The sequence below is a fragment of the Hermetia illucens genome, chromosome 4 (assembly GCF_905115235.1).
Source record: "Hermetia illucens chromosome 4, iHerIll2.2.curated.20191125, whole genome shotgun sequence".
Taxonomy (NCBI): domain Eukaryota; kingdom Metazoa; phylum Arthropoda; class Insecta; order Diptera; family Stratiomyidae; genus Hermetia; species Hermetia illucens.
In genome coordinates this window covers 115,243,911-115,269,852 of record NC_051852.1, presented here as the reverse complement: position 1 = coordinate 115,269,852, position 25,942 = coordinate 115,243,911, and the positions used below count along the sequence as shown (strand labels likewise).

The 25,942-nt window shown below is 42.4% G+C and overlaps 1 protein-coding gene across 3 annotated transcripts in view; it reads left to right on the top strand.

Annotated features, from left to right (window-relative positions):
• LOC119655336 overlaps positions 1-25,942 on the top strand; it is a 312,554-nt gene that overhangs the window by 19,616 nt on the left and 266,996 nt on the right. For 2 of the 3 annotated variants that reach the window (XM_038061182.1, XM_038061180.1), the window contains exon 2: positions 7,285-8,041. In XM_038061182.1, the coding sequence (XP_037917110.1) occupies positions 7,649-8,041 (393 nt within the window). In that variant the 5' untranslated portion in view covers positions 7,285-7,648. The remainder of the gene's footprint in view (positions 1-7,284; positions 8,042-25,942) is intronic. The other variant, XM_038061181.1, reaches the window with a different exon arrangement.

Sequence of the window (25,942 nt, the reverse complement as noted above, 5' to 3'; positions counted from 1 at the left end):
CCTTGGGGTGATAATAATCTCTACGTACTTATATGAATCAGAATTTCATAGTTCGTTAACTTTCATCCACGACTAATTTCACCTTGAAATTTTTGAGAATAATTCGATGTGGAGAGATTTTGAAGCAACGTGTCTTCACAGCAGGTGCACATGCATATGTTATAAATTAAATCAAGATCAAGTTCTCGAATTTCAAATGAAAGCTTCAAAATAATAAACTATTCACTATGACTTTTACTGAAGAATTTAACCTGAATACTTGATGGAAATTTATCTAAATCAAGATGCATTCGCGAAAATTAAGGAGAACGTTTATGAAGATACATTGACCTGCGAAATCTGTTCCCATTTTTATCACATGCATGAAAAACAGCACTCTATGATTCTAAATAATTCCTAGTTGGTATTTGACGTCAAACGGATAGGCAATTCTCTAGTGGGTAACAATATGAGGCAACTGCAAGAGGAGAACCTGTCACTACACTGAATCTAATGTTGTTTCCTCCTATCTTGTTCTCGATTCTCTATCTCCCATGTATTCACTAGCAGAGGTGGATGGAGAAACGGGAACGCCGCAGACGCTGGTTTTGATTAGCCTGCGGACTATTTGCCATTGATTGAGCGCGTTAGGATGAATTAGACCCTTCAAATGGTACATTGGTTTTCAGGTCTAGGTGCCGGGAAAATGTCCGCAAAGTGGAGGAGTCTTTTGAAAAACTTTAAACGCTTGTATCTCCGTTAATATTGGGAATTTCGAGAAAACGAGCTTAATTCGCGATAAATTGGATGGATGCTTCAGCAAATGAGCTGCAAAAGAAACAGGCTTAGAAGCTTTGGGTTCCGGAGGAGCTTAGGCGATTAAAATGGTCAGCCGTGCCCATGAACATCCTTTAAGTGCACATTGGGTGCTACGGCTGTGGATTTATTGGCTGAAATGGTTCCGCAAGTCAAAAAGCACATTGTTAATTGTGAAACGTGTAAGACGTCAATAGCTCCCAACCAAGCGCCCCGGCCTCCAATGAGAAAATCCCTTATCTCCGATCGAATATTTCAGCGCTTATAAATCGATCTTATCGGCACATACCCCAGATCTCACGCTGGAAATATTGGTACAATAGTTGTTCTGGATCCGTGACGTCGAATAAACGGTTCACCGTAAACATGCTGAATGAATACTTAGAGAAGAGAATCTTTCATGTGTTTGGAATTCCAGAATTGGCAGCATTTGATAATGGGATCCGGGCCTGTGGCTTTCAACGATCTTTTGGATCAATATAGAATCCAACATATTTACACCACTTTATAGTACCCATGGGTAAATGCTTCGGAGAGAGTAAATCGCTCACAGTTGGCTGCTAGAAGCGCTTATATCGGTTTTAATCAAGGATATTGGGATAACAAGTGGCCATTTACCAATTGTGCTCTTTGCTCAGCAAAGCACGTCTTGATATGGATTTCCCTTACCACGTGGGTTTTGGGCAAAGCATTGTCACTCATGGGAGTACCTACGCCTTGCATGATGTGAACCCGGAGGTCTGTTCTCAGGATAAACTTGCTATTTTCAATGCAAAAGTTCATGGACGCATTATATAAAAAAGAAAATCACAGGAGAGACTACAACTTGCGGTCTCGAATTTCATGAATTTCAAATCGGAGATATCGGGTATAAGCGAGTGGGTAAGAAGAAGATAGTAAAGGCTGTCAGTAGGGTCGGAACGTAGAATACGAGTTGGAAGATATGAATGATCGTAATCTGAGCGTCGCTCATGCAAAGGATCTTAAGTCCTAATTCACCACCCTAATCCCCGGCTGTGTTTCCTCCAGCGGATCTCGGGCAAACACTTGCTTCTTATTATGGATGTGCTGGTCTTTGTCTTCAGCTGTCCTTCCTTGAGCGAGCCTCGAAAATCCAATTGCCCTGCAGTAAGAAAAAATTAAAAATAATAGACTGAATTTTCCTGATATGCCAAATAAGAATTTATATTTCACTTATACCGATATTTTGAGGACCAGTTGTCCTCTTGACCAGTGAGTTTTAGTCTTTTTGGTTTTCAAGTTTTTGTGTAAAACAGAACCTTATCAAAATCGGTTCACTGTCTGTCTGTCTGTCTGTTTGTCTACCTGCCTGCTTGTCCGTCACACGCATTTTTCTCGGAGCCAGTTGTAGTGATTCACAGCAAATTTGCGCAAAGGTGGAAATTGTGAACGCTCACGCATACAATGGGTCACATAATTCTACATCGAATTTAAGGGGAAGTTCCCATACATGCAAAAGGAGGTGTAAATTTTTTTTCATAAAATATAGTCATGTGTACTTTCTAAACCCGGTCTTAGTTTTGACATTTGTTGGAAAGGTGGGAAGTGCAGGTGGTCGAAACTGATCATTTCTTTAGCGGACCCATTCTCAGAAACTACCCAACCCAAAAACCTGAAAAAAAACCCACAGGCTGCCACTATACGGTGCCTAGGCTCCGAAATATCCTCCACGCCGATATCTATTAAAAAAAAGTGAATAATAGTTTATTGCTATAACTTTGAGTAATTGGCTGCAAAGCCCCCCGTAACTGTGCACCACAAAATATAGAGTTTCTCTTCTGAAATCGCAGCAGATTTCGCATTTTCGACTATGTTTTATTAGCACTATACCCCACCTGATTACCGATAATTTACACGAATTTCATCCAAAAATAATGTGTGCAGGTGAGGAAATGGAGCAAACAGGCTTAATAGAGCCTAATATATTAGCGCCTATCATTTTGTCTGAACCTGAGCATCTTTCTCAAAGGCAGAGCGAGCGTAGATAGCGCTCTTTGAGCTGTCTTAGTCTGACGTGTGATGAAGCAAGACCATTGCATGTGAATTCCGAGGTTGTTTGGCTTTTTTCCTAGCATCAGCTGCAGACGGCCAAGCGTTCTGATTATTTCCAAGCAGTAGTTTAGAGAGAAGTAATCCACCAGAAGCACTACTAGTTTTTCCTAGAGGCAGTTAAAGTGTCACTTCAGCAGTCTCACATTCTTGCTTGTTTTCTCGAAAACACTGAGGGTTAGAAACCTTGTTTTATGTATGTCGGTGATGATTTTTTTGTACGGTAGTCCCGGACGACTTATCTGACGACCACTCTTGTCTTCTGAGGAATATCTGGGAATCATATAATCCACTTTAAATTAGTCCCATTTAGATACGGGTCTGATTTCCGAAGCCCTTGGAACATTTGCCTACTGCATCACGACCATTTGCAGGTTCTGCTTGGTCGTTTAGTATTGACTCTGCCGATAGGGTTATTGATCCATCTGCCTACTTGGTACTTCTGAATATCAACTAACGAAGGCATAAAAGCGTCCATTCTTGAAGTGTTTTTATTTTTCCAGACTTTCATGGTTTTAGTTTTGACAGGGGAACAAATTTCCATTTGCCAAATTCCTTTTTTGAAGCAATGAAACAAGTTACAATTAGGAAGAGACCGATACCCAGACATTATTGTTAACAACTCTATTTAGCCCTTAGCCCTCCTCCTTTCTTTCTAGGACAGAAGGGATAGCTAGGCTGAAGTTGGAATATATTTATAAGCATTAATCTACCCCATTATTATGGGCAAACAACTTTGATGAGGTCTAACAAGTTAAACATGTCAGTAGCGGACTTAACATTTGATGGCGTATTATAGTTAACATCGGGTCAACCAGTTTCTTACCATGAGACCGACCATGGTAAAGATGGGCTAGTCAGATAGTTTTGAATATGATATGATGAATTCGTTGGGATATTGAAATGAAGCGTGACAAAGCTTGTGCTTTCTTGTGGATGCTACTATAGTGACGACTGCAGCCCCGCTCACCTGCCCCAGGTGCTAGTATTTCTCAATTTAATTCGGATTCTATTATATAGGGTGTCCTCATATTAGCCCCTCCAGATTAATCAAATATTGTCAGGGTAACTTGATGGTTCACCATTTACTATATACAATTTTCGCGATGATAGTACCACTCCCTGCAAAGGGCGAACAATTTTCTCAAGTGCCATCTAATCTGGGTGATTGCAGTGGTTTCAAGATTGCCACCCCCCCCTTGGTCTAGCTATTTTTTTTTTGTTATTTTCCTTTTTCCTACCTGATTTTCGAATGTCGGACAGAGTGTTATTGTCTTGTACCGTGGGATAGGAAACCAAGAAGTTTTGCCATTCTCGGCAAATATCCCTTCACAGAATTCCCTAAAGCTGTTTCGCTTTGCTTCTTTGTTCCCATTCCCGGTAAACTGCAGTTCCATCAGGGTATATTGCTTGATGAGATTGCTATATTAGCCGAACAGCTGGTCTATTATGTGTTAATGACGACTCTGTTCAAGGCGCCGTTTCCAATTCCCGTTCATTTCTGACATCACCGTCCACCTACATGTTAGGTACTTTACCGAGAAGTTCCCATCTGTTCTCTTGGGATTCCTTAATAACATATTCTTTCTACTTAAGAGTTGCTTTCTATGTCGAATCTTATTATTTTGCAATCTAAGGCAAAGGAAATCCTCCAATTCTTGATCCGGCCATTCATAAAAGTATTTCTTAAGTTTATATTTAAAACATTTTGCCTTATGCTGGTCACAAATATGCATTATATACTTCTAACCTATTGTTAACGATAAATTTGAGAAGGTATTCGATTCACAATACTTTCCCAGCCGAACAACTAATTCCAGCGGGATTCCAGTGCATCCTCCTGGAAGTAGTCCGATGATACGACTGTTCTTTAATTTTCTCGCCGATTTGCAATGAAACGTGGACAGCCACGAGATACCTAATTAGAAACTGATGAATGTATGTACATATTTTAAATAGGATGTTAGAATGATGCAAGCCCTTCAATTTTCGCAAAAAACTCCAAATTATTTGCATACTCTCTTGTTTTAGACTGCCCACATATGCCCAGGTTCCCTGAGCTAGCACTATTCCAATATTTTCCTTGGAAATTGTTCTTGCATTTACTGCAGATGCAGCTTTTGCGCGGTGCAGGTTTACCTCGTTTATCCATGGGTTCAACTAATGCCTGGAGCTCGTCTCTAATGTCGGAGTATCCTCCTCCTTCTCTAACATGGCTTTTCTCCGTGAATTACTGTAGAAGATATAGATTTAGGTCTTCCAGTTTCTCTGCAGTATAAACTGTAGATCCACTTCCTTGCTTGATGTTGACTTTTTAGCCTTTGTGACCTCTGCGATTACCTTAGGGATTTCGGTAGGTTTTTCACCCAATGTGTCCTCCAAAACATCCTTCCACGGTTTTTCCTTTTGTACATACAACTGGATGTAAGCGAAATTATAATTGATGGTCATTGATTGGTCATCTTTCCCAATCTTGAGGAGGTTACATTTACAAGCGTATTCATCGCAGTGGCTTTGGTAAGGTAGGCTGTCATCATGTGTGCACCTGGTATATCATCCCCAGCACATGTCGACAGTCTCTTCCAGCCTGGCATTGTAGAGGCAGTCTGCCAACATAATATCTGGTCGAAAGCGGGTGTCAGTGAGGACGGGCTCGGCACTTCATTCCTTATATATTTGCTTTATAGCAAGGTCTTCATTGATTTCTTGTTCCTCATGAATGAGTATATGCTCCAGAAATCACTTTAGCAGTATGACCATCCGCATATTACACATCGCTTTAGCGAGGCTAACTCCCGACCTCCTCACTTTTACCGTCACTCCTGACCTACCTTGGATTTTTTCTTATTAAGTCCGGTTTCTTGATAGAACTGATCTGATCTCGGTTGCTCCCTTCTTCTTCAGTTTCATTGTTGAAGGCTTACGTCTATTCTGAATCTTCTTAAGAGCTTCGGCCAGTTCCATGTTTTCCTTCAAAGACCGCAGATGCCACTGAGCGCCTACACCACTGAGGCCTATTTTCTCCCTGACTCTGATATGGTGACCTCAGATGTACTTTTGCTGGTCCCTGTCTTCTGAGCAAGAATCTTAGTTGGTTAGTATCATAACCAACTACTTACTAAAAATCGAGGCATGCTTTCAAACAATGGTTTCAATTTTTCGGAAATGTTTCTGTCCAATACATGTAATTCGCCATGATAAGCTTTTCCCATCAAGGATGAAGTTAGTAATACTCATTCGACTATTATTATCTTGTTGATCCCGCCAACACCGGACGGGTAGAGTGTTTTTTATTGAGGGTCAGCGAATATAAACCACGAAAGACATGAATTTTAAAACTACAAATTGCTTTAGCAGCTACGGATTAGAGAGTTGACTGCTATAAAATTAAAATTTATGTTATTAACTTTGTCACGCTTCCCCTTCACAATTTCTGCAGGAATACCGAATAAAATATTTACTACTCTTATATGTGGGGTCTTGAATATTTTACTGCAATCAGTGCTCAATAAAACATTAATTTCACTAAATGCACATTTTAGACGCTCATCACACTAATTAAAAATTGATAAGCTTCGAACCGATTGGTAATTGTTGTTAGTGGGTCCACCATGACCCCAATCGCCATGTCCGTCGAGAGTGTTTTTGTTTAATCTATCATTGCTTGCATAACCTGTGAAGAAATCGTGTGGAAGCAGACAGTACGGATGTGTCGCTTCCATATGTGAGTTTTCACAGAGAACTCAGAAAGTCATTTCGCAAAAAAGATCTTTTGACCTTACCATAAATTTTTCTTCGATCACCGGAAGGTCACGATTGGAAACGTCCAAAATAGCTTTCCGACATGAGACAATAAAGGAAAAAGATAGTCGTGACAATGATTCTTCTCGGTGAAAGTGGTGATGGCTTGCCTTCTACCCGTATCATTAGCTTAAGTAATAAATAATTATTATAGGAGTATACCCCATATGTGGAAAAAAAGATAAATATCGCTTTCGATTTCGTGAGGAGAAGACTCCCGCTCGGTCGTTACGCCTCAAATCATTCATGCGATCGTGCGCCATCGTACGTTGTTAAAATTGATCTTCAACGCTACATAATTTAACAATCTAAATCATTTCCAACACATATCGCCTCCGCAAACCAACAACAGTCCATAAATTTTTCATTTCCCAAAAATAAAGAAAAAACTGAATCAAGAAATCATCTCCGACCACAATGCCGCGATCATCGCGTTACCGACGGCGCTCTTGACCATAGAGAAACAATTAATCAAATTATTGAATTGATTACGCGGTGATTTATTAAACATGCGATCATCACGATTCCGTTGTTAAATAAGTGCAAGAAACTCCGGCACAGTGAAAATCGCTAAACTCGAGAAAAAGATCGATTAATGGTTGGTTTTTTGCATTCTAGAATTTATGCAGCGAGTTGAATAGCACGGCGTATGCAAACAAGCAAATCACTGCAAGGACTTTTGTGGAGTTTTGCGTCATTCAACACGTTAGTGGAATATGATAGTGAGTTAAGTAGTGGAATAGAAATACAAAGGAAAAGTGAACGAATAGTGAGAATAATTGCTAATTACATCTAAGGTTTTCGGTTCTGCGACTCTCGAACAGTAAGCGGAAGTTGTGCTAAAAAACTCAAGAAGTAAAATAGAGTGGACCATTCCAATTTTCCAGTGTTTGTCGGTTACTAATTTGATTTTGTGGTGCTTTGGCTTAGATTCCTGGCTGAGTCGCTCTTCCTTAAACGATACGCTTTACTACCCCTTACCATGGTGAATAAACAATATCCAGTTCAGAAGCAACAACAAAATTCGATTAATTCTAAACATTATTCACCACCACCAGTGCGGAATCCGTCAATGATTTCGAATACCCCGAATCCTATCAACAACAATCAATTAGAAGATTCTATCGATTTCACCGAGCAGCGGAAGAGGCCAGAGTCAGTAAGGGTGGATAAAAAAACGGGAAAAGCCGAAAGCACCACATATGAAAAAAACATAACGCTCGGACATAAAATTTTCGGTAGCCAGAACGTGAATCAGGCTTCGAAATCTCCTAAGGACAATCTGGACGAAGTGCCGCGGTTTATGCAGAAAGATCCTCTTGAAATTAACGACATTGGGCGGTTCCAGTACATTTTGCAAATGGATAAAGAAATGGTGAGTAGAGATTTTTTTAATTGTAGCTTCCTTTCCTTCAATAATAAGTATTAGATCTTACACTTAGACCTTTAAATTATGAGAGTCCACATTTTACAAATTAATAAGTCCTGATTTTGACTGTTGGTGACATTGCATTCAGAGCCTTGCTAGTGAGACAGAACTAAGCTAGGGTTGCTATACCTTATTTCGATTGATCACCTATAAGTCCAATATACTTGATAGGCAAGTGTTGCCAGGGAGGAACTACCGTGCCCCTCTAATGGTAATAGTGTACCTATTAACTATAGCATGTCGATCAAGCCAATAACGAATCGGTATCTCAGCCTGCAATCCGTTATTAAGTATTCTCTCAGGTGCCATAATATGCTCTGCATAAGAGCTAGACATTATCACCAAATATGTATGCAAGTCTGATTACTCTTCCCGCAGAACGTGTAGGCTGTGTCCACAGATTTCCCTAACTTAGCCTGCAATACCATTGCCACTATGATCCTTAGATTCTTCTCGGTGCAGTTTAAAGAATACCCAACTTTTCTCAGCTTTATTATGGCTGCTGTTTCGTAACTTTCCATGTTATCCCAAGCTTGATATTTGGGAAATGCGCGACCGCAACCGTAATAGTGGGAGGTTCGTGGATTTCTGCAACTTCCGCTGCCCGTCATTGGTGGGACATTGTTCAATCACAAAGTCATTTGGATTTCAACTGACTGATACCGTACGAGTAATTAGATCATCCACTTCGTGATCAGCAGTGGTAGACAAATCCGCCACTTCCTGGGGGGTGCGAGAGCTGCGACCCCATAAGTTCAACATCAACCGCTTGTTTGACCCGCTTGTTGGACAGTGGGAAAGCTATCTTGCTGATCGAACGACAAAGGATTCTCGAATTACCAGAATTGCCAGGTTCTTGCGCCAGCACTATTCCAATGTTACCCTTGGAAATTGCCATGCCATTTCTGAAGATACAGCATTTTCATGGTGGAGGTTTGCCTGGGTCAACTTATTGTTGGCCGTTGACCTCATTAAAGCTAGGAGTTGTTCTCCAATGTCGGAATATCTTCCTTCTCCTTCGATATGGCTACTGGACTTACTGTCTGCTGTGAGTGTTTGGTGCTCTAAGTCTAGGTCACATAAATCCCTTGCTTAATTTGCCGCAGTCTCGGTCTGACACATCTCTCGTAGTATCTTTCTTCGGTTTCTCCTTGTTCACATACACCGGGATATTACCAAATCTAGAACTGATACGGTATGGGTCTCATGTGAAGGGTTCGCCTTTTTGTCTTCTACTATGCTTTCAAAGATTTCTGAGAGGTCGAGAGGTGGAAAAGCTCCTCTGCCTCTATCGCTGCGGCTTTGATAAGGTATACTGTCACCATGTTTGCTCCTGGAGAGCCTTGTACCCCTCAGGCTGCTAATTTAGGGATTGTCCTTATGGCCAGTCAAATACCGTGCGCCGTACTAGCATAGCAGACGTCGTTCCGCCTAGCTCCTATCTTGGCCCCTGACTTGTGTAGAATTTTCTTCCCCTTGGGTTCGCAATTGGGTTTCTCGGTAGCCTTTCCCTCTTGCAGGCTGATTTTTGCTTCAACCCTCTTCTTGCGTTCGGCTGTTGAAAACGTAGGACTATTCGGAACCTTTTTACGGACCTAGAGGATATCCCATGTTGCAGGTGTTCCTTCAGATAGTGTAGATACTAATTATCACTTGCGCCACTGAGGTCGGTTTCCTTTATAACTTCCGATATGCTGAGCTCGGGAGTATTACTGTGCATCCTCATCTTGTGATTAAGATCCTTAGTTGATTGGGGTGTCCACAGAAGGCGACTGCTTGACTTTCAAACTGCTCCCCTCTTGGATGTAATCACCTGGTTATCAGTATTGCGGAGATATGCCTCTGTCTAATGGTCGAGTTTGTTTACGGCATGGGTTCTCGTCTGTACTTTGTTGGTAATGCTTTTTTTTTGTGTTTAATTAATTTCACCCCGTTGATTTCCAGGAAAATAGAGGTTAGGAGGGACATCGAACACTAGCACCCTGTATTGCGGTAAGGTCAAACTCTTACCCATTGAGTTGACCCGGTATCAGTGAGGTTCCGTCCGAATGCACTCTGTTATTTATGAATACAAATTACTCAATGGGCACGATTCGCATGACTCAATGGTTTGGCGTAGTAGGGTCACCTCGTACAGATCATGTCTATTGCCATGTACTAACGGTCATCGTAGGCAAAGGGTTTGGTTCAACATGTTAACCATCAGTCAGTTTTGAAGTCCACGGTCCCTACTCTCGAGAAACTGATAGCTCTAACCAGAGGACCGAAGATCCAAAGCGTTGATCAATTTTGATGGATACCGAACTTGCTGTTGCTTGCTGTCGCATTAAATCCGCCTTCACTGTTTTGTGCAAAATTTGGAAATGCAACTATCTCAACATTAACATTAAGTTCATGCACCTTCGCACCAGTATTCTGTTTGTGCTATTATATGGGAGCAGTACATGGAAATTGACGACTACTGTTACGCCAAAGCACCAAGCTTTCACCAATTCCAATTCCTTCGTTGTGTTATCGGGGTACCCTGGTCTGAGACAATAACTAATTAAGAACTTTGTCGGTGTATCAGCCAGATACTCGTGGAAGTGTTCATCAGACAATAGTGTCAGTGGATAGGTCAAACATTAAGGGGGTGACAACCCGACTGCTGGTGAGTTGAACTAGAAGTATGTAGGACAAAACGGTGGAAAAAGAGTGCAAGCTTCTCGAGAAATCATGGAAGCGATTGAAGCACTTTGCTACGAACCGAGAGCAATGGCTTTGGATATTTTTATTAGCGGGAGCCGCGCATTATATTATATTATATTCATTGCGATTTGAGCTGGGTTTTATGGAGTTTATTTACGAAATGGCAAGTTCTCTCGAAGGAGGGCAAAGGCGTTGGCATTTCGTGGTTTATATTGGAGTTCATAATAACATTCCTCTAAAATCGCATTTCACCTTTTCATTTTAAAAAAGGTATCATCGACAGTTAGGGTATGCTGAACGCTAATGGTCCGTGAATAACTTCATTTTATGTAATTCGTGCAAGAAATTGCTTAGGGAGCTCTATGCTAAAATTATGGCCCGCATATCCTTCTCATTGTCGCCATATTAATCTTCATCGTTATCATCAATGGCGCAACAATCGGTACCTGGTTTAAGCCTGACATTATAAGAAGCTCCAGATACCCCGGTTTTGCGCCGAAGTCCACCATTTCGATATCGCTAAAAGCTGTCTGGCGTCCTGCCCTACGCCATTGCTCTATCTCAAGCAAGATCCGTCCCATCTTCTTTTTCTACCATAGATATTGCCCTTATAGACTTTCCGGGCTGGATCTTCCTCTTCCATATTGATTAAGTGACCCGCCCACCGCAATCTGTTGAGCCGGATTTTATCCACAACAACAACGGTCGTGGTATCGCTCATAGATTCCATCGTTATGTAGGCCATCCTCATGTAGAGGGCTAAAAATTCTTCGGAGGATTCTTCTTTCGAACGTGGGCAAGAGTTCGCAGTTTTTTGCTGCAGTACGAACTTCGACTGTGCTGAGTCGGTTGTCCCTAGATAGGAGATATTATCAACGATCTTAAAGCTGTAGTCTCATATCTTTATTCTTCCCGTTTGTTGTTTAGTTGGTTTTTGGTGTTGAAGCTGCAGCGCAAGATCTCGCGCCACCTGCTCGATTTGGATGGAGAGAGTTTGTATCTCGGGTTGCCAATAGTTGGGTGGACTTAAAGAGGATTGTACCCCTCGCTGCCCCACACCTTTAGTATAATTTGATGAATCGCTTGGTGTAATTGGTCCCTTCCATATTTAACCCATTCGGCTGTAATTCCATCGGTTTTTGGCGACTGAAGTCATCGAAAAGTCTACCTACGTAGCTAGCATTTTCTTCATTCGACGCTAGTATTGAATATTACTTTTATCTAAAATTAGATAATTTGGCTGTTATCAATTTGATGTTGCTTCGTGACAATTTTCTCTTTGTACTGCTGTGTAGCGCCGTTCCCCTTACTCGATAGTATGAAGATGTGTCATTAGTTTATCATGTCATGAACGAATCGATTCAAATGTGTCAGTCAGTCTTTTCATGTGAGTGACTCAACACAAAAGAAGCGGATCAATTCAAAAGTGTCGGTGAAAACGAATTGCTTCAATTGGGTATTGTGCAAGGCGCAATTCGATTGAAACATTAGCTGGTGAGGTGATATTGGATGACCTGTTGATGCGCATGGTGTCCTTGAACGAAGAGCTACCCCACTACCCCATTTTTGGATATGCTATGCAGTGGAATTCATCATTGCAGGTTGGCGGACAAGTGAGCTGCACTGGTAAACCATGCCGCTAAATAGTAGCGGCAGAATGTAGACTTATCAGCAATAATAGAAGGAGCTTCATGCTTCTATAGAAATCAGTGGCAACTATATACTTACCCCTACGTCGAAAAACTGAAAAGTCTAGCCTCGTTTGGCGGAGACTATCACTTAATTAATAGTAAAAGCTTTTGTTGGGTATGCAAGGTTCCAAATAGGAATGCCTTATCATTCTTTTTCTAAGCACAAAAAGTAAAGGAAATATATGGCACGATTGGCAACAAAAAGAAAAAATTCTGGATGGCATCCCCAAAAGAGGCGTACTTGAATGAAAAAGCAACATAGTTGGATGCAATAGGGAAGATGATCATTATCAAGACACAAAAACTCGTATTCGGTCTAGGACTGCTTTAGTAAGGAACTCTAGATAACCTGGTTTTGCGCCGAGATCCACCAATTCGATATCCATAAAAGTTGTCGTATAAGGCGAAGTCCGCCACGTTTTATTTTTCTACCATACACATTGTCTTCATAGATCTTCCGCACAAGATCACTCCCACCCATACCGCAACCTATTCAACAGGATTTTGATTTTCGACCCTAGATAGGAGAAATCATCAGCTATGTAAAAGTTGTATTCTCCGATGTTTATTGTGGTTTGTTGGCGCACCAGTGGAGATTTCTGCGCATCGACTCTGCAGTGGTGTAATACGCATAGTGGTGAATCTGGGAAAAGACAATGCTGAGGGCATCTCACAACCATACTGTGGGATGCCATGTATGATAGGGTCATTGCTCTTTTCCGTAGCAGAGAAAGCTACGGTTATCGGGTTCGTTGATGACCTGGCTATAGTTGTTATAGCAAAGCATCCAGAGGATATGGATACGGATTCAATGAGAGCGGTAAAGCCTGAGTTAAAACTAGTCAAGCCAACCTGGGCCGATATAAAAACGGAAGTGATCTTAATAACGACCCATAGAAATAAGGACACTGCGAAAGTGAACGTCGGTGGATAAACGATGGTCTCATCAATCGAATATCCGGAGGTCATGATTGTTGCAAAACTAAACTTTAGGGAGCACCTAAAGTATGCATGTCAAAAGCGGCAAAAGCGAATATTGGCAGAACGAAACATTGCCGGAGGTTTCATTCTTGCCGGGGTGTTGATTAGAGAAGGAAACAGGTGGACTTGGTTTACCGGCTGATGGCACTGAGAATTTGCAGAGCATTTAGAACAACATCAGATAATGCAGTACTGTTCTAGAAGGCATGATATCGTGGAGAAAGAAATACGTGTGCTGTAACCCGCAGGACGTATGGGGGGGCACACGGAACGTTCGAATGCACGACGATCAGAGTCCTACGGTCTTTGGCAACACAGATGGGACGAATTCATGAAGGGTCCCTCAACGCACGGACTCATTTCTAACTTTAGGGTATGGCTTGAGCAGAAATATGGGAAGACCAACCAGTTCCTCATGGGGCTTTGAGTTGGACGTATCACCGAATTGTTCGAGATGTGGTGGCATAGCGGAAAATGCAGAGCATCTGATATACAGGGTGCCGCAGCATAACTTCCTTATGTTAGTTGATGTCATAGCGGAGCGCTAGTGGTCTCGTTCAAGAGGGGATACTATAAAGTTTTGCCCCGATATGGTTCAGTCGTCATCATGCGTTGGAATAGTGAGGAGCGTGCCTTTGCCGTTGAGGTTTACTTTTCAAGCGGATGTTCGGTTATTGCAACACAGCGTGCATTTCGGAATCGCTTTAATTTAGCCCCGTTGGCTCCCGTCCCAGACAGCAAATCAATTGTTACATGGGTCACTACATTCAGAAAAACTGCAAGTGCGACAAAAGGAAGAACTGGAGTCCCCCGGCCCGTTAGATCACCTGAGAACGTTGAAGCAGTAAGAGCGTCAATGTTGCTATCGCCACGGCGTTCTGCGCGCAAACACGCATCTGCCCTTGGACTATCCGATCGTTCTGTGAGAAGAATTCTTCGTGATGATCTTCATTTTCATCCCTATAAGATGGCGATAGTGCAGGAACTTTCAGAACGTGACTTCAATTCTCGGATGAACGCGTGCATATGTAGGCTACGAATCGTCCATCCTCATGTAGGGGGCTAAAAATTCTTCGGAGGATTCTTCTCTTGAACGCGGGCAAGAGTTCGCAGTTGTTTGCTGCAGTACGAACTTCGACTGTGCTGAGCCGTGCACGAATTTCATCATCGTAGATGTTATCGGTTGTCCCTAGATAGGAGATATTATCAACGATCTCAAAGCTGTAGTCGCATATCTTTATTCTTCCCGTTTGTTGTTTAGTTGGTTTTTGGTGTTGAAGTTGCCACCATATATTTTGTCTTGCCTTCATTGGTGTGCAGCGCAAGATCTCGCGCCACCTGCTCGATTTGGATGGAGAAAGTTTGTATCTCGGGTTGCCAATAGTTGGGTGGACTTAAAGAGGATTGTACCCCTCGCTGCCCCACACCTTTAGTATAAGTTGATGAATCGCTTGGTGTAATTGGTCCCTTCCATATTTAACCCATTCGGCTGTAATTCCATCGGTTTTTGGCGACTGAAGTCATCGAAAAGTCTACCTACGTAGCTAGCATTTTCTTCTTTCGACGCTGGTATTGAATATTAATTTTATCTAAAATTAGGTAATTTGGCTGTTATCAATTTGATGTTGCTTCGTGACAATTTTCTCTTTGTACTGCTGTGTAGCGCCGTTCCCCTTACTCGATAGTATGAAGACGTGTCATTAGTTTATCATGTCATGAACGAATCGATTCAAATGTGTCAGTCAGTCTTTTCATGTGAGTGACTCAACACAAAAGAAGCGGATCAATTCAAAAGTGTCAGTGAAAACGAATTGCTTCAATTGGGTATTGTGCAAGGCGCAATTCGATTGAAACATTAGCTGGTGAGGTGATATTGGATGGCCTGTTGATGCGCATGGTGTCCTTGAACGAAGAGCTACCCCACTACCCCATTTTTGGATATGCAGGTTGGCAGACAAGTGAGCTGCACTGGTAAACCATGCCGCTAAATAGTAACGGCAGAATGTAGACTTATCAGCAATAATAGAAAGAGCTTCATGCTTCTATAGAAATCAGTGGCAACCATATACTTACCCCTACGTCGAAAAACTGAAAAGTCTAGCCTCATTTAATTAATAGTAAAAGCTTTTGTTGGGTATGCAAGGCTCCAAATAGGAATGCCTTATCATTCTTTTTCTAAGCACAAAAAGTAAAGGAAATATATGGCACGATTGACAACAAAAAGAAAAAAATTCTGGATGGCATCCCCAACAGAGGCGTACTTGAATGAAAAAGCAAAAGTTGGCGTTGCTTCGCAAATCCATAAACCACTGACTTACCCAACATAGTTGGGTGCAATAGGGAAGATGATCATTATCAAGACACAAAAACTCGTATTCGGTCTAGGAATGCTTTAGTAAGGAACTCCAGATAACCTGGTTTTCCGCCGAGGTCCACCAATTCGATATCCTTAAAAGTTGTCGTTTGAGGCGAAGTCCGCCACGTTTTATTTTTCTACCATACACATTGTCTTCATAGATTTTCCGCACAAGATCACTCCCACCCATATGGGTTATGTGCCTTACCTACCGCAACCTATTCAACAGGATTTTGATTTTCGACCCTAGATAGGAGTAATCATCAGCTATGTAAAAGTTGTATTCTCCGATGTTTATTGTGGTTTGTCGGCGCACCAGTGGAGATTTCTGCGCATCGACTCTGCAGTGGTGTAATACGCATAGTGGTGAATCTGGGAAAAGACAATGCTGAGGCCATCCCACAACCATACTGTGGGATGCCATGTATGAAAGGGTCATTGCTCTTTTCCGTAGCAGAGAAAGCTACGATTATCGGGTTCGTTGATGACCTGGCTGTAGTTGTTATAGCAAAGCATCCAGAGGATATGGATACGGATTCAATGAGAGCGGTAAAGCCTGGGTTAAAACTAGTCAAGCCAACCTGGGCCGATATAAAAACGGAAGTGATCTTAATAACGACCCATAGAAATAAGGACACTGCGAAAGTGAACGTCGGTGGATAAATGATGGTCTCATCAATCGAATATCCGGAGGTCATGATTGTTGCAAAACTAAACTTTAGGGAGCACCTAAAATATGCGGCTAGTGCCACTGCGGCGCTTGCGAAAATGTAACCGAATATTGGCAGAACGAAACATTGCCGGAGGTTTCATTCTTGTTGGGGTGCTTGCAGCCACCTGTGTGGTCGGAGGTGCTTGCAACTTCATGGAGAACGAAACAGGTGGACTCGGTTTACCGGCTGATGGCACTGAGAATTTGCAGAGCATTTAGAACAACATCAGATGATGCAGTACTGTTCTAGAAGGCATGATATAATGGAGAAAGAAATACGTGTACTGTAACCCGCAGGACGCATGGAGGGGCACACAGAACGTTCGAATGCACGACGATCAGAGTCCTACGGTCTTTGGCAACACAGATGGGACGAGTTCATGAAGGATCCCTGAACACGCAGACTCATTTCTAACTTTAGGGTATGACTTGAGTAGAAATATGGGAAGACCAACCAGTTCCTCAAGGGGCTTTGAGTTGGACGTATCACCGAATTGTTCGAGATGTGGTGGCATAGCGGAAAATGCGTTTTTGGCATTAAGGAAGAAAGCTGAAAGGAGCAGAAACACACGTGCCTAAAAACAAACCCGGCCTGCAAAGTTATACCTAAATGGCTCTCTTTCGAGACTGTAGATGGAGAGACTGGGGGTGGTCTATAGTGGCTATGAATCCTAGATCCTAGATTTGTGATGATAATAATAAGTTCCTACCCGCGAAAAAAATTCTCACTCCACTCCGGGTCAAAATATTAGTCAAGCTGTCGTACCTACCTGTTATGTAGACAGCAAAATTTTATTTGCGGTTCACTTTAGCAATTCGATATTGGTCAAAACATAAAAATCCATTTTAATTCTCTGCCAAAACCCATTTTTAGTCTGTCCAATAAGGAGTATCAAATTACCTTTGATAGACAATCATTGATAATGCTTGCCGCCGGGGGCATTCCTCCATTCTTAATAAAATATATAAAATAAATCTTTAAATAACAGTAAATTCTCAATAGGAAATTTTCGAAGAAACATTCAAAGTTCGTTTGCAAATTTAACAATTTACGTATACCGCTACCGCTTTAGCTGAATTAGATAAGAAAGCTGATATTTCTTTTCGAAAATAAGATTTTAATAACATTATCTACTTTATAGCTTCCAAGTTATGTTATCAAAGAAAAATTTTTCAGTAAAAGCGTTCATATCTTCAACAGATTTATAAAACGTATCTCCTGTAGAGAAAAGAGTTTCTGGCTTAAATCTTTTGATTTATACCTATTTTCTAATGTAAAGTGGACAGGCATATATTGATTGCCACTGCCGGCGGTACTGGCTATAAAAGATTGAAATGAATTCATAGATAAGCTGATCCACTTATAGAGGTTTTAAAATGATACTTTTGACGTTTAAATCCCGATAGACTATTCATTTTTTTGTTTTGAAATGCGATTGTTTTAGTTTGTGAAAAGAAATGCTTTTGCGTTGTTATTATTTTGGTATTAAGTTTATCTATTTGTGGACAACATTATTGATTCTTTTGTGTTTTCGTTAGTTCCATGTAAACTGAAGTTAAATTCATAGTCTTTGAGGTGAGCAGGATCCGGGCTTTAAAGTTACAAACTTGTTTTTGTCCGACAGGCGATAACTTCCGCTTGATTTGTAGTTAAGACTCAATAATTTTGATTTCTACTGGAAAGAACTCTGCAATAAATGCATTTACATAATTGACAAAATAAACCAGAGATTAAAGTGTTCTGAGTGCATAAATTGTTCATTCATCATGATCTAAACCACGATTGTGATAAAATGGTGCAATTCAATGGCAAACGGCAAATAACAACTTTTTCTGCCAGAATTTCACAACGTCGCATAAGTTAGAAGCGGCAGGTAGATTCGTTCTTGGTCCTGTCAGGAAAGTTATGCCCTCTATCAAACTTTCTTATGTTATCAGAGGAATGATGAAGGAACGACTTTTGGAACGCATTCATTGAAAAATTCCTTCAAAGGAAGAATTCTTTGAAGCAAGGTCCGACTAGTTGATCATAACTTTTGTACCTTTTTGCCTAGAAATTTAAAAGGTGGTTTGAGGATGCTTCTCTCCTAATGCTTTCATTTAGACCCAATTCGCTTCCGATTATTTAACTCCCGACATATGCTTCTGTAACATAAGCAAAGTGAATTGGTGGTCTTACTGGATGATGGCTAAGCTATTGCTTGTTCGCGACAACACATGACATGAATACGTGCGATTGGCGTTAAATAAACGGTTTATGCTGAACGTTACCACGGCGGCTCAGTGCAGGCATACCAAACTGCGAACTGACTAGTGACTAGCAAACAACAATAGGCTCCGTCTTTCATTGCATGCGAAAATCATGCTAACGTCTCGTAAAACCCGGCACAAATTTTCTGAAAACAAAAAAAAGTTCAAATAAAATTTTCATTGCAACTTGGGTTCTTTTGGAAAAATTAAAATTCAGTTCGCGGGAATTTTCAGACGCTATAAACAATTGACAAATCTGTGAGGTTATCCATGGTATATGGCAGACTAACTAGTTGAAATCCGATGGCTTGACTGACAATGCGTATTGTTGTCATGTGTTTTGCATGGGTACGAAATCAAGTGGTAATTGCATGATTGCAGGGCCATTGGACTACTTGGAACGGCCTTGGAATTGATAATGCCCTAATGGATGCTTGGATAGTTGACCGCAACTGTTTACAAGTAGATAGTGATGATGGGAAAGTGGTCAAGTGGTTTGAAGAGTTATACATTTAAGGGCTCTTGAGTAATTGGTCTATTTGGGTTATCTGGTGCAAATATTAGAGGAGAGTGTAATTTAGAGGAGTTGCGCTGTGGAATGCATGATTAATGGTATTATGTTGTAATCCAGTGTGTGAAAAATAGTTCACAAAAAGTAAGAAAACTAGTGACAGGTGATTGGAGCTGAATAATATTAAGTTGCGTATAGCCGAAGTGTTCATATAAATTTTTAAGTACCATTCAACTGGAATACCGCTTATGGATTTGTTTATCTAGATCATCGTTAAACACAAGGTAATCTCTCTTTTTCTATGCTCTTCATTTAGATCTTGACAATCTTGAATTACTTTTAAGATTGGTAAATCATTGCACTTCAACGGGTGGTTTTTCTCTGAATAAAAGCGTAAGAAAAAACACTGATTGACTTCATAATTGAATAATAACTCCTGGAAGATTTTAATTGGAAGTCCGTTAATGTGAATATGTTTCTATACAATGAGTGAAAAAGTAGTGGGAGAGGTCAAATTGATTGACTTTTATAAGCAATTAGAATCAATGAATATTATATTGATTTCGGGATAGAAAGTGAAAAATTATATGACTTGAAGAATTATCGATTTGTTGTACAAAGTCCGTTAACAACCAATAGCAGATACAGAAGCAGAAGCTTCTAGAATATCTGTCAACAAAGGTATCAACCGAATTCCTTATTTTAAGTACAACTGCGTTCCTTTTGGCTAGATTAAATTGCAACATGAAAAAATTGTCTCTGAATCATTATCTGAATGTTTCAGCGAGTGAAGTATCTAAAGCTGTTAATCAAATGCAACAAAGATAAGCAAATTTGACACAGCAAGAAACCTTGAAATTTGCATGTAATTAAGGGTAATTAGGTTATATAAAATGTTTCACAGAATTTTAGGGATCCAATGTAATCCATTCGAATGGCAAAAAGCACGTCCTCTGTACAATTCATCTCATTACTTCTGCTTAAGAATAAAAAATGTTTGTGGATAAAGATGGCCGGATGGAGACGATGGAGAAAATTTGGGTTGCACCTTCGCGCCGGATGCAGGTAAAATGAGCGCCAATTATATTCATTCATAAGCACAATATAAGTGCGAGTTATAATGAGTGACGACACCATTGGGTTATTCATATGAGTCTGAGCGTTCATCTACTTGATACCGGACTGCACCACGCCACTCCCAGCTATCTACAGAGTTTCCAGTTCCTTACACTTGTCGATCGGCCTCCACGATTCCGTTGCCACTTTTTTCTGGCCATTTTTAATATTCTCAAGTAGTTTGTGCTATTTGGGCAGCAAGAAAGTTTCCCATTGTTGGATGCCAAGTGGACTGCGAGGGCAACCCGTACCGATGGTTGTCCCTTTCGAAGCCGATATCAGCACCTCTTTGATTACGGACATTTAAGAGGAGCGTATATATAATATAATAAACACCTTCAATTATGTGAATTCTATGGTTTCCCTCATTTTCTGAAGAGCCACTTTTTAACTACTTCACTCTTCGTCAAGAACACCTAGGATGGAGACCAAGCCTTCTTGAACCCTTTTTTCGATATATCATCCTGGTATGCTGGCCAGATACTGTTTCAAGCAAAGGACTTAGTTGGCCCACAGGCGAGTTATCCATGGGCGATGTGATTAGAGGACGGATAGATGGCAACTTAAAGAGAAGGGACCACTGCGTTGCAGTGGCATGCAGTAGAATCCACTTTCCTAAGCTGCCTGATGGGTGGGCTGCCCCAAAGGCACTTGGCATAGAACAGTTGAAGAGGATTGCGGGCATCTCGGGATGCCCTGGAAGGAGTTGAAGCGCACTTTAGATAACCGATGATGCGTAAGCATGGTTTATCCCCCAGACTATACTGAAATCCTTCTTGCATTGTCTCACTGCTTGCATAAGTGCCTGTAAATCTAAATGGTAGTCGGTCGCATGTTTTCAAAGTGACATCTGTCCATATAGTTAGCAATAATCAGCGCGAGTTGATTATTTGTTCATCAAACAGCTTTCTTTCAATAGAAAGTATCATATTGTAGGAGAGAATGCCGACCTTTCGATCGAAATAATTATTGCCAGTAGTGTAGCTGGATTAGCTGACAGTTAATTTCCAAAATAAACTCTCAAATGTTGCTAGGATTGTGATGATAATATTATCAAACGTTGATAAGTGCGAACACAACTGCGTCGTCCTTGTGAACAAAGACTCTGACGCATTGTAAATTGAAATTCTTTTGTCGTTTAATGATCGCCAAGTTTATCGCGCTCTATTGAGGAGTTAGGCGATTATGATTTCAGAAAGATTCGAGAATGAGCGACTGGGAATATAAACGTGCTAGACATTTAGGGTAAAGCGAGGTGATTCATTCTTTCATACCTAATAAAACTCAATAGCGGTGCAGAGAAACCCAGGTAACACTTGAATAGTACACGAAACATCACCTTTACAGAATTTCTCACAGCTCCCGGCGAGCTGTTTCAAATTGGATAGTTCTATCATAAAAATACGGAAAGAAAGTAGAAGCCCACGGAAGAAATGTAATAAAAAAAAATAGTGTCTATTAAAAATCTTCAGTCTACACTCAATAGGACAATAATCCCGAATTAGCGCTGACTTTTTTTTTTTTTTTTTTTTTTTTTTTTGTTGAGGAGGTGGAAATCTTCAAAAAGACACTGGTCTGGACACACCAGCGTGTGGGATTTTTACCCACTAAAACCACCCCCGACTCCCTCCCTGCCCCGCGGAACCACCATAAGGTATTACATCACGGGGCGGAGTCAGCTCACTCTAGCTTTGTCACCTTTCTTCTATACGCGGCGCACGTGACCGCGCTTTTCTCCTTTCCTCTGCCTTTCGCAATTTATCTTGAATAGATGCGATCATGGAGTTGACCGCATCCCAATTCTCTTGATGTGCTAGCATTTTCGGTACCAGATTTTCTGGTACCAGCGCCTCTCCTAGAGTCTCCTCTAGATTCCTCCTTTCTTCCACAAATCTCGGACAGTGGAAGAATACATGCTCTGGGTCCTCTGGGACTCCATTGCAATTTGGACAATCGGGTGAGGTCTCCAATTTAAACCTGTGAAGGTATTGGAGATATCCTCCGTGTCCCGTGAGAAACTGGGTGAGATTATAATTAATCTCACCGTGTCGTCTCTCCAACCACTCCTTGATGGCAGGAATGAGCCTGTGCGTCCACCGGCCCTTTCCCGAGCGTTCCCACCGCTCTTGCCATCTATTTATGGATCTCTCCCTCTCAGCGTTCTTCGTCCGTGATGAGGAAGAGGTTGGCTTTGCATTGTATATATTCGCCATCTCATCTGCCAAGATGTCAATCGGCATCATTCCAGAGATGACGAATGCTGCATCATCTGAGACAGTCCTGAAGGCAGAGCATACCCTCAGGGCTGTCCTCCTGTAGACTGAACTCAGTTTGGTAGCATTCCCTGACATCCACAACGCCTCCCTCCAAACTGGGGCCGCATAGAGCATGATCGAGGTCACCACCCTGGCTATAAGCAACCTAGAGGTATGCCGTGGCCCTCCCACGTTTGGCATCATCCTCGCCAGGGCCATACTAGCAGTGGATGACTTATCACAAACATACTGTAAGTGTTGCTTATAGCTGAGCTTCCTGTCTATCACCACCCCCAAGTATTTGATGGTCGGCTTGGAAGTGATGATATGATTCCCGATTCTAACACAGGCGTAATTTCTCTTCCGGCGCTTAGTGATGAGGACCGCTTCTGTTTTTTCCTCCGCAAGCGTCAAACCAGAGCTCTCCAACCAGCATTTGACAGCACTGATTGCCTCGCTTGAGTATAACTCAGCATCTTCAAGATGCTTTGCGACAACAACCAGCGCTATGTCGTCAGCGTAACCCACCACTGTAGCTTCCTCCGGAAGGGGAAGATTAAGTACATCGTTGTACATTATGTTCCACAATAGTGGGCCCAATACGGAGCCCTGTGGGACACCGGCGGAAACAACGTACTCCTGCGGTCCGTCATCAGTGTCATACCATAGCCTCCTTTCAGTTAAGTAACTATCGACGATAGCAGCGAGATAGGGGGGAATACCAATCTTCGCTAGGGATTTGCGTATTAGATTCCAATTGGCCGAATTGAATGCATTTTTCACGTCCAGGGTTACTACCACGCAATATTTGCTGGTACTACCCTTTCCGTGAATTGCATCTTCGGCCAAGCCAGTAACCAATTTGATGGCATCAATGGTTGATCTGGCTTTTCGGAACCCAAACTGCCGATCTGAAAGGCCGCCTTGCCTCTCAACAACCGGGAGTAATCTATTATAGATTACCCGCTCTAAGATTTTCCCCACCGTGTCCAAAAGACATATGGGTCGGTATGACGATGGTTCACCTGGAGGTTTACCAGGCTTAGGCAGAAGTACCAACTTCTGCCGCTTCCAAGCCGCCGGAAATATTCCTTCGGACATGCACGCTTCAAACAGCTCAGCGAACATGTCCGGCCTGGATTTCACGGCAAGCTTAAGGGCCTTATTCGGCACTCCGTCCAAGCCCGGCGCTTTATTGTCTCCTATTCTGCTGCAGATCTCCAGCAGCTCGTCTCTGGTGACTGGAGGAATTGCCGTCACATTCAGAGGTGGTTGGAATATGTCGGTGCTCTCCTCTTGCTGGGGGAATAACCCCTGGATGATTTTCAGCAAGAGGGTGGGACACGTGATCTGCGGAGAGGAGCGGCCTCTGAATCGTCCCATCACTATTCTATAAGCACTCCCCCACGGGTTGATGTCCGCATCTGAGCAGAGCTCCTTAAAGCATTTTGTCTTACTTCGCTGGATGGCGAGCTTGAGGGTTTTGCGGGCTGCCTTATAGGCGCACTCTTTCTGCCCCTGATCGACTCTATCTACCGCCCTCTGAGCCGCTCTTCTGGCTCGGTGGCAGGCTGATCGAAGACCGGTCAGTTCATCATTCCACCAGTAGTTTGGTCCTCTACTGGGGAATGAGCACCTCCTAGGCATAGACGCGTCACATGCTTTGGCGATGCATTGAGCCAGATGGACGGCTCTTTCCGTAGAGGCGCCCGCTATGTCAGGTTGATCTAACCACACCTCTAAGAAGCTCTGCTCATCCAAAGATTTTGCAGACCAGCCTGAAACCTTTTTCGGTTTCGGGCATGATAGCTCTTTGCCCTGTGGCTCGACACATGTCTCAAAGAAGATTGCCTGGTGATCGCTGTGGGTGTAGCGTTCGCTGACGCACCAGGACATACCACGCGCCAGGGAAGGGCTGATAAAGGTCAGGTCTACAACCGACCCTGACCCCCCTTTCTGAAAGGTGTTTACGGCACCTTCGTTAGCCAAAACCATGTCCAGCTGCGCAAAAGCCTCTAATAGACTGCTCCCCTTAGCATTTGATTCTCTGCTACCCCACTCTAGGGCCCAAGCATTGAAATCACCAGCAATCACCTTTGGACTTCGTCCCCTTGCGTCGAGAACAAGATTATCAAGCATTTGCTCGAATTCAGACAGTGTCAAACTTGGTGGGGCGTAGCAGCTGTATACATATACACCACTTATTTTGGCCCACACAAAGCCACTGGCTGCCTGACTTGCAGTACATTGTATGGCTTGTCGACCACAAGCCCATATCGCCGCTCCACCAGTCGAATCTGTGACCCATACTCCACCGTGGCGGTTTCTATACGGTTCACTTATGATGGCAACCTCCATCTTAGATTCGAATGTGGTCTGCTCAAGTAAATCCTGAGCGACCCTGCAATGATTGAGGTTTATTTGAATAAACCTCATTTTCTCATTGCAGTGAGCGCCTTCCTAAATTCCGGACATTTGCCACTTCCGGCAATGTGCCGGTTATCCTGTCCCTCTTTGGCTACGCACAATAGGCATTTGGGGTCCCTATTGCACTCTCTGGCAATATGGCCTTTCTCCCCACACCTTCTGCATCGATCGGACCGATCAATGTTGCTGGTGCATGCCTTCGCGAAGTGCCCAAACATGAGGCATTTAAAGCACCTCTTTAGTGAAGTTTGCTCCCTTAAACGGCAAACAACCCATCCAATCCGAACCCTTCCGGCAGCTAACAACATCTGCGCTGCCTCCGCTGGCACTCGTATGGTGGCCGTTTGAGTGCCACCATAGGCTTTCCGTAGACCGACAACAGACTCCTCTGTAAGTTCTTTCAACTTGAATTGCTCCTTGAGAGCAGTACAAATTTCTGCTTTTGATGTTATTTCATCGAGATCCTTACATTGTATGTAGATCTCATGTTTTTGGGCACGCACTGCGGCATTCTCCCCAAGTGAGTTTTTCACTTGAGTGCGAAAGTCATCAGTTTTGCCACCGCTGGATCTTTTCAGCTCGAACATGAGATCCCCTTTCTGGGTTCTTCGGATTCTGTTCACATTTCCGCTCAGATCTTTTAGGTCGGGATCAGCTTTGACCTTTTTGAGTATCTCCGCGTAGGACAGATTGCCCTTACTGGAGATAACAATCGCATCTGGACGAGTTCGCAATTTTGCTTTTCCTTTCGCTTTTTTGTTGGTTACTTTAGTCCATCCATCGTTTTCCTTCGTCTTGGGCTTCGCAACGCTGGTCGAGTTTCCTAGATTCGCTGTATGCTTTCCTCCTTCTGAACTGTT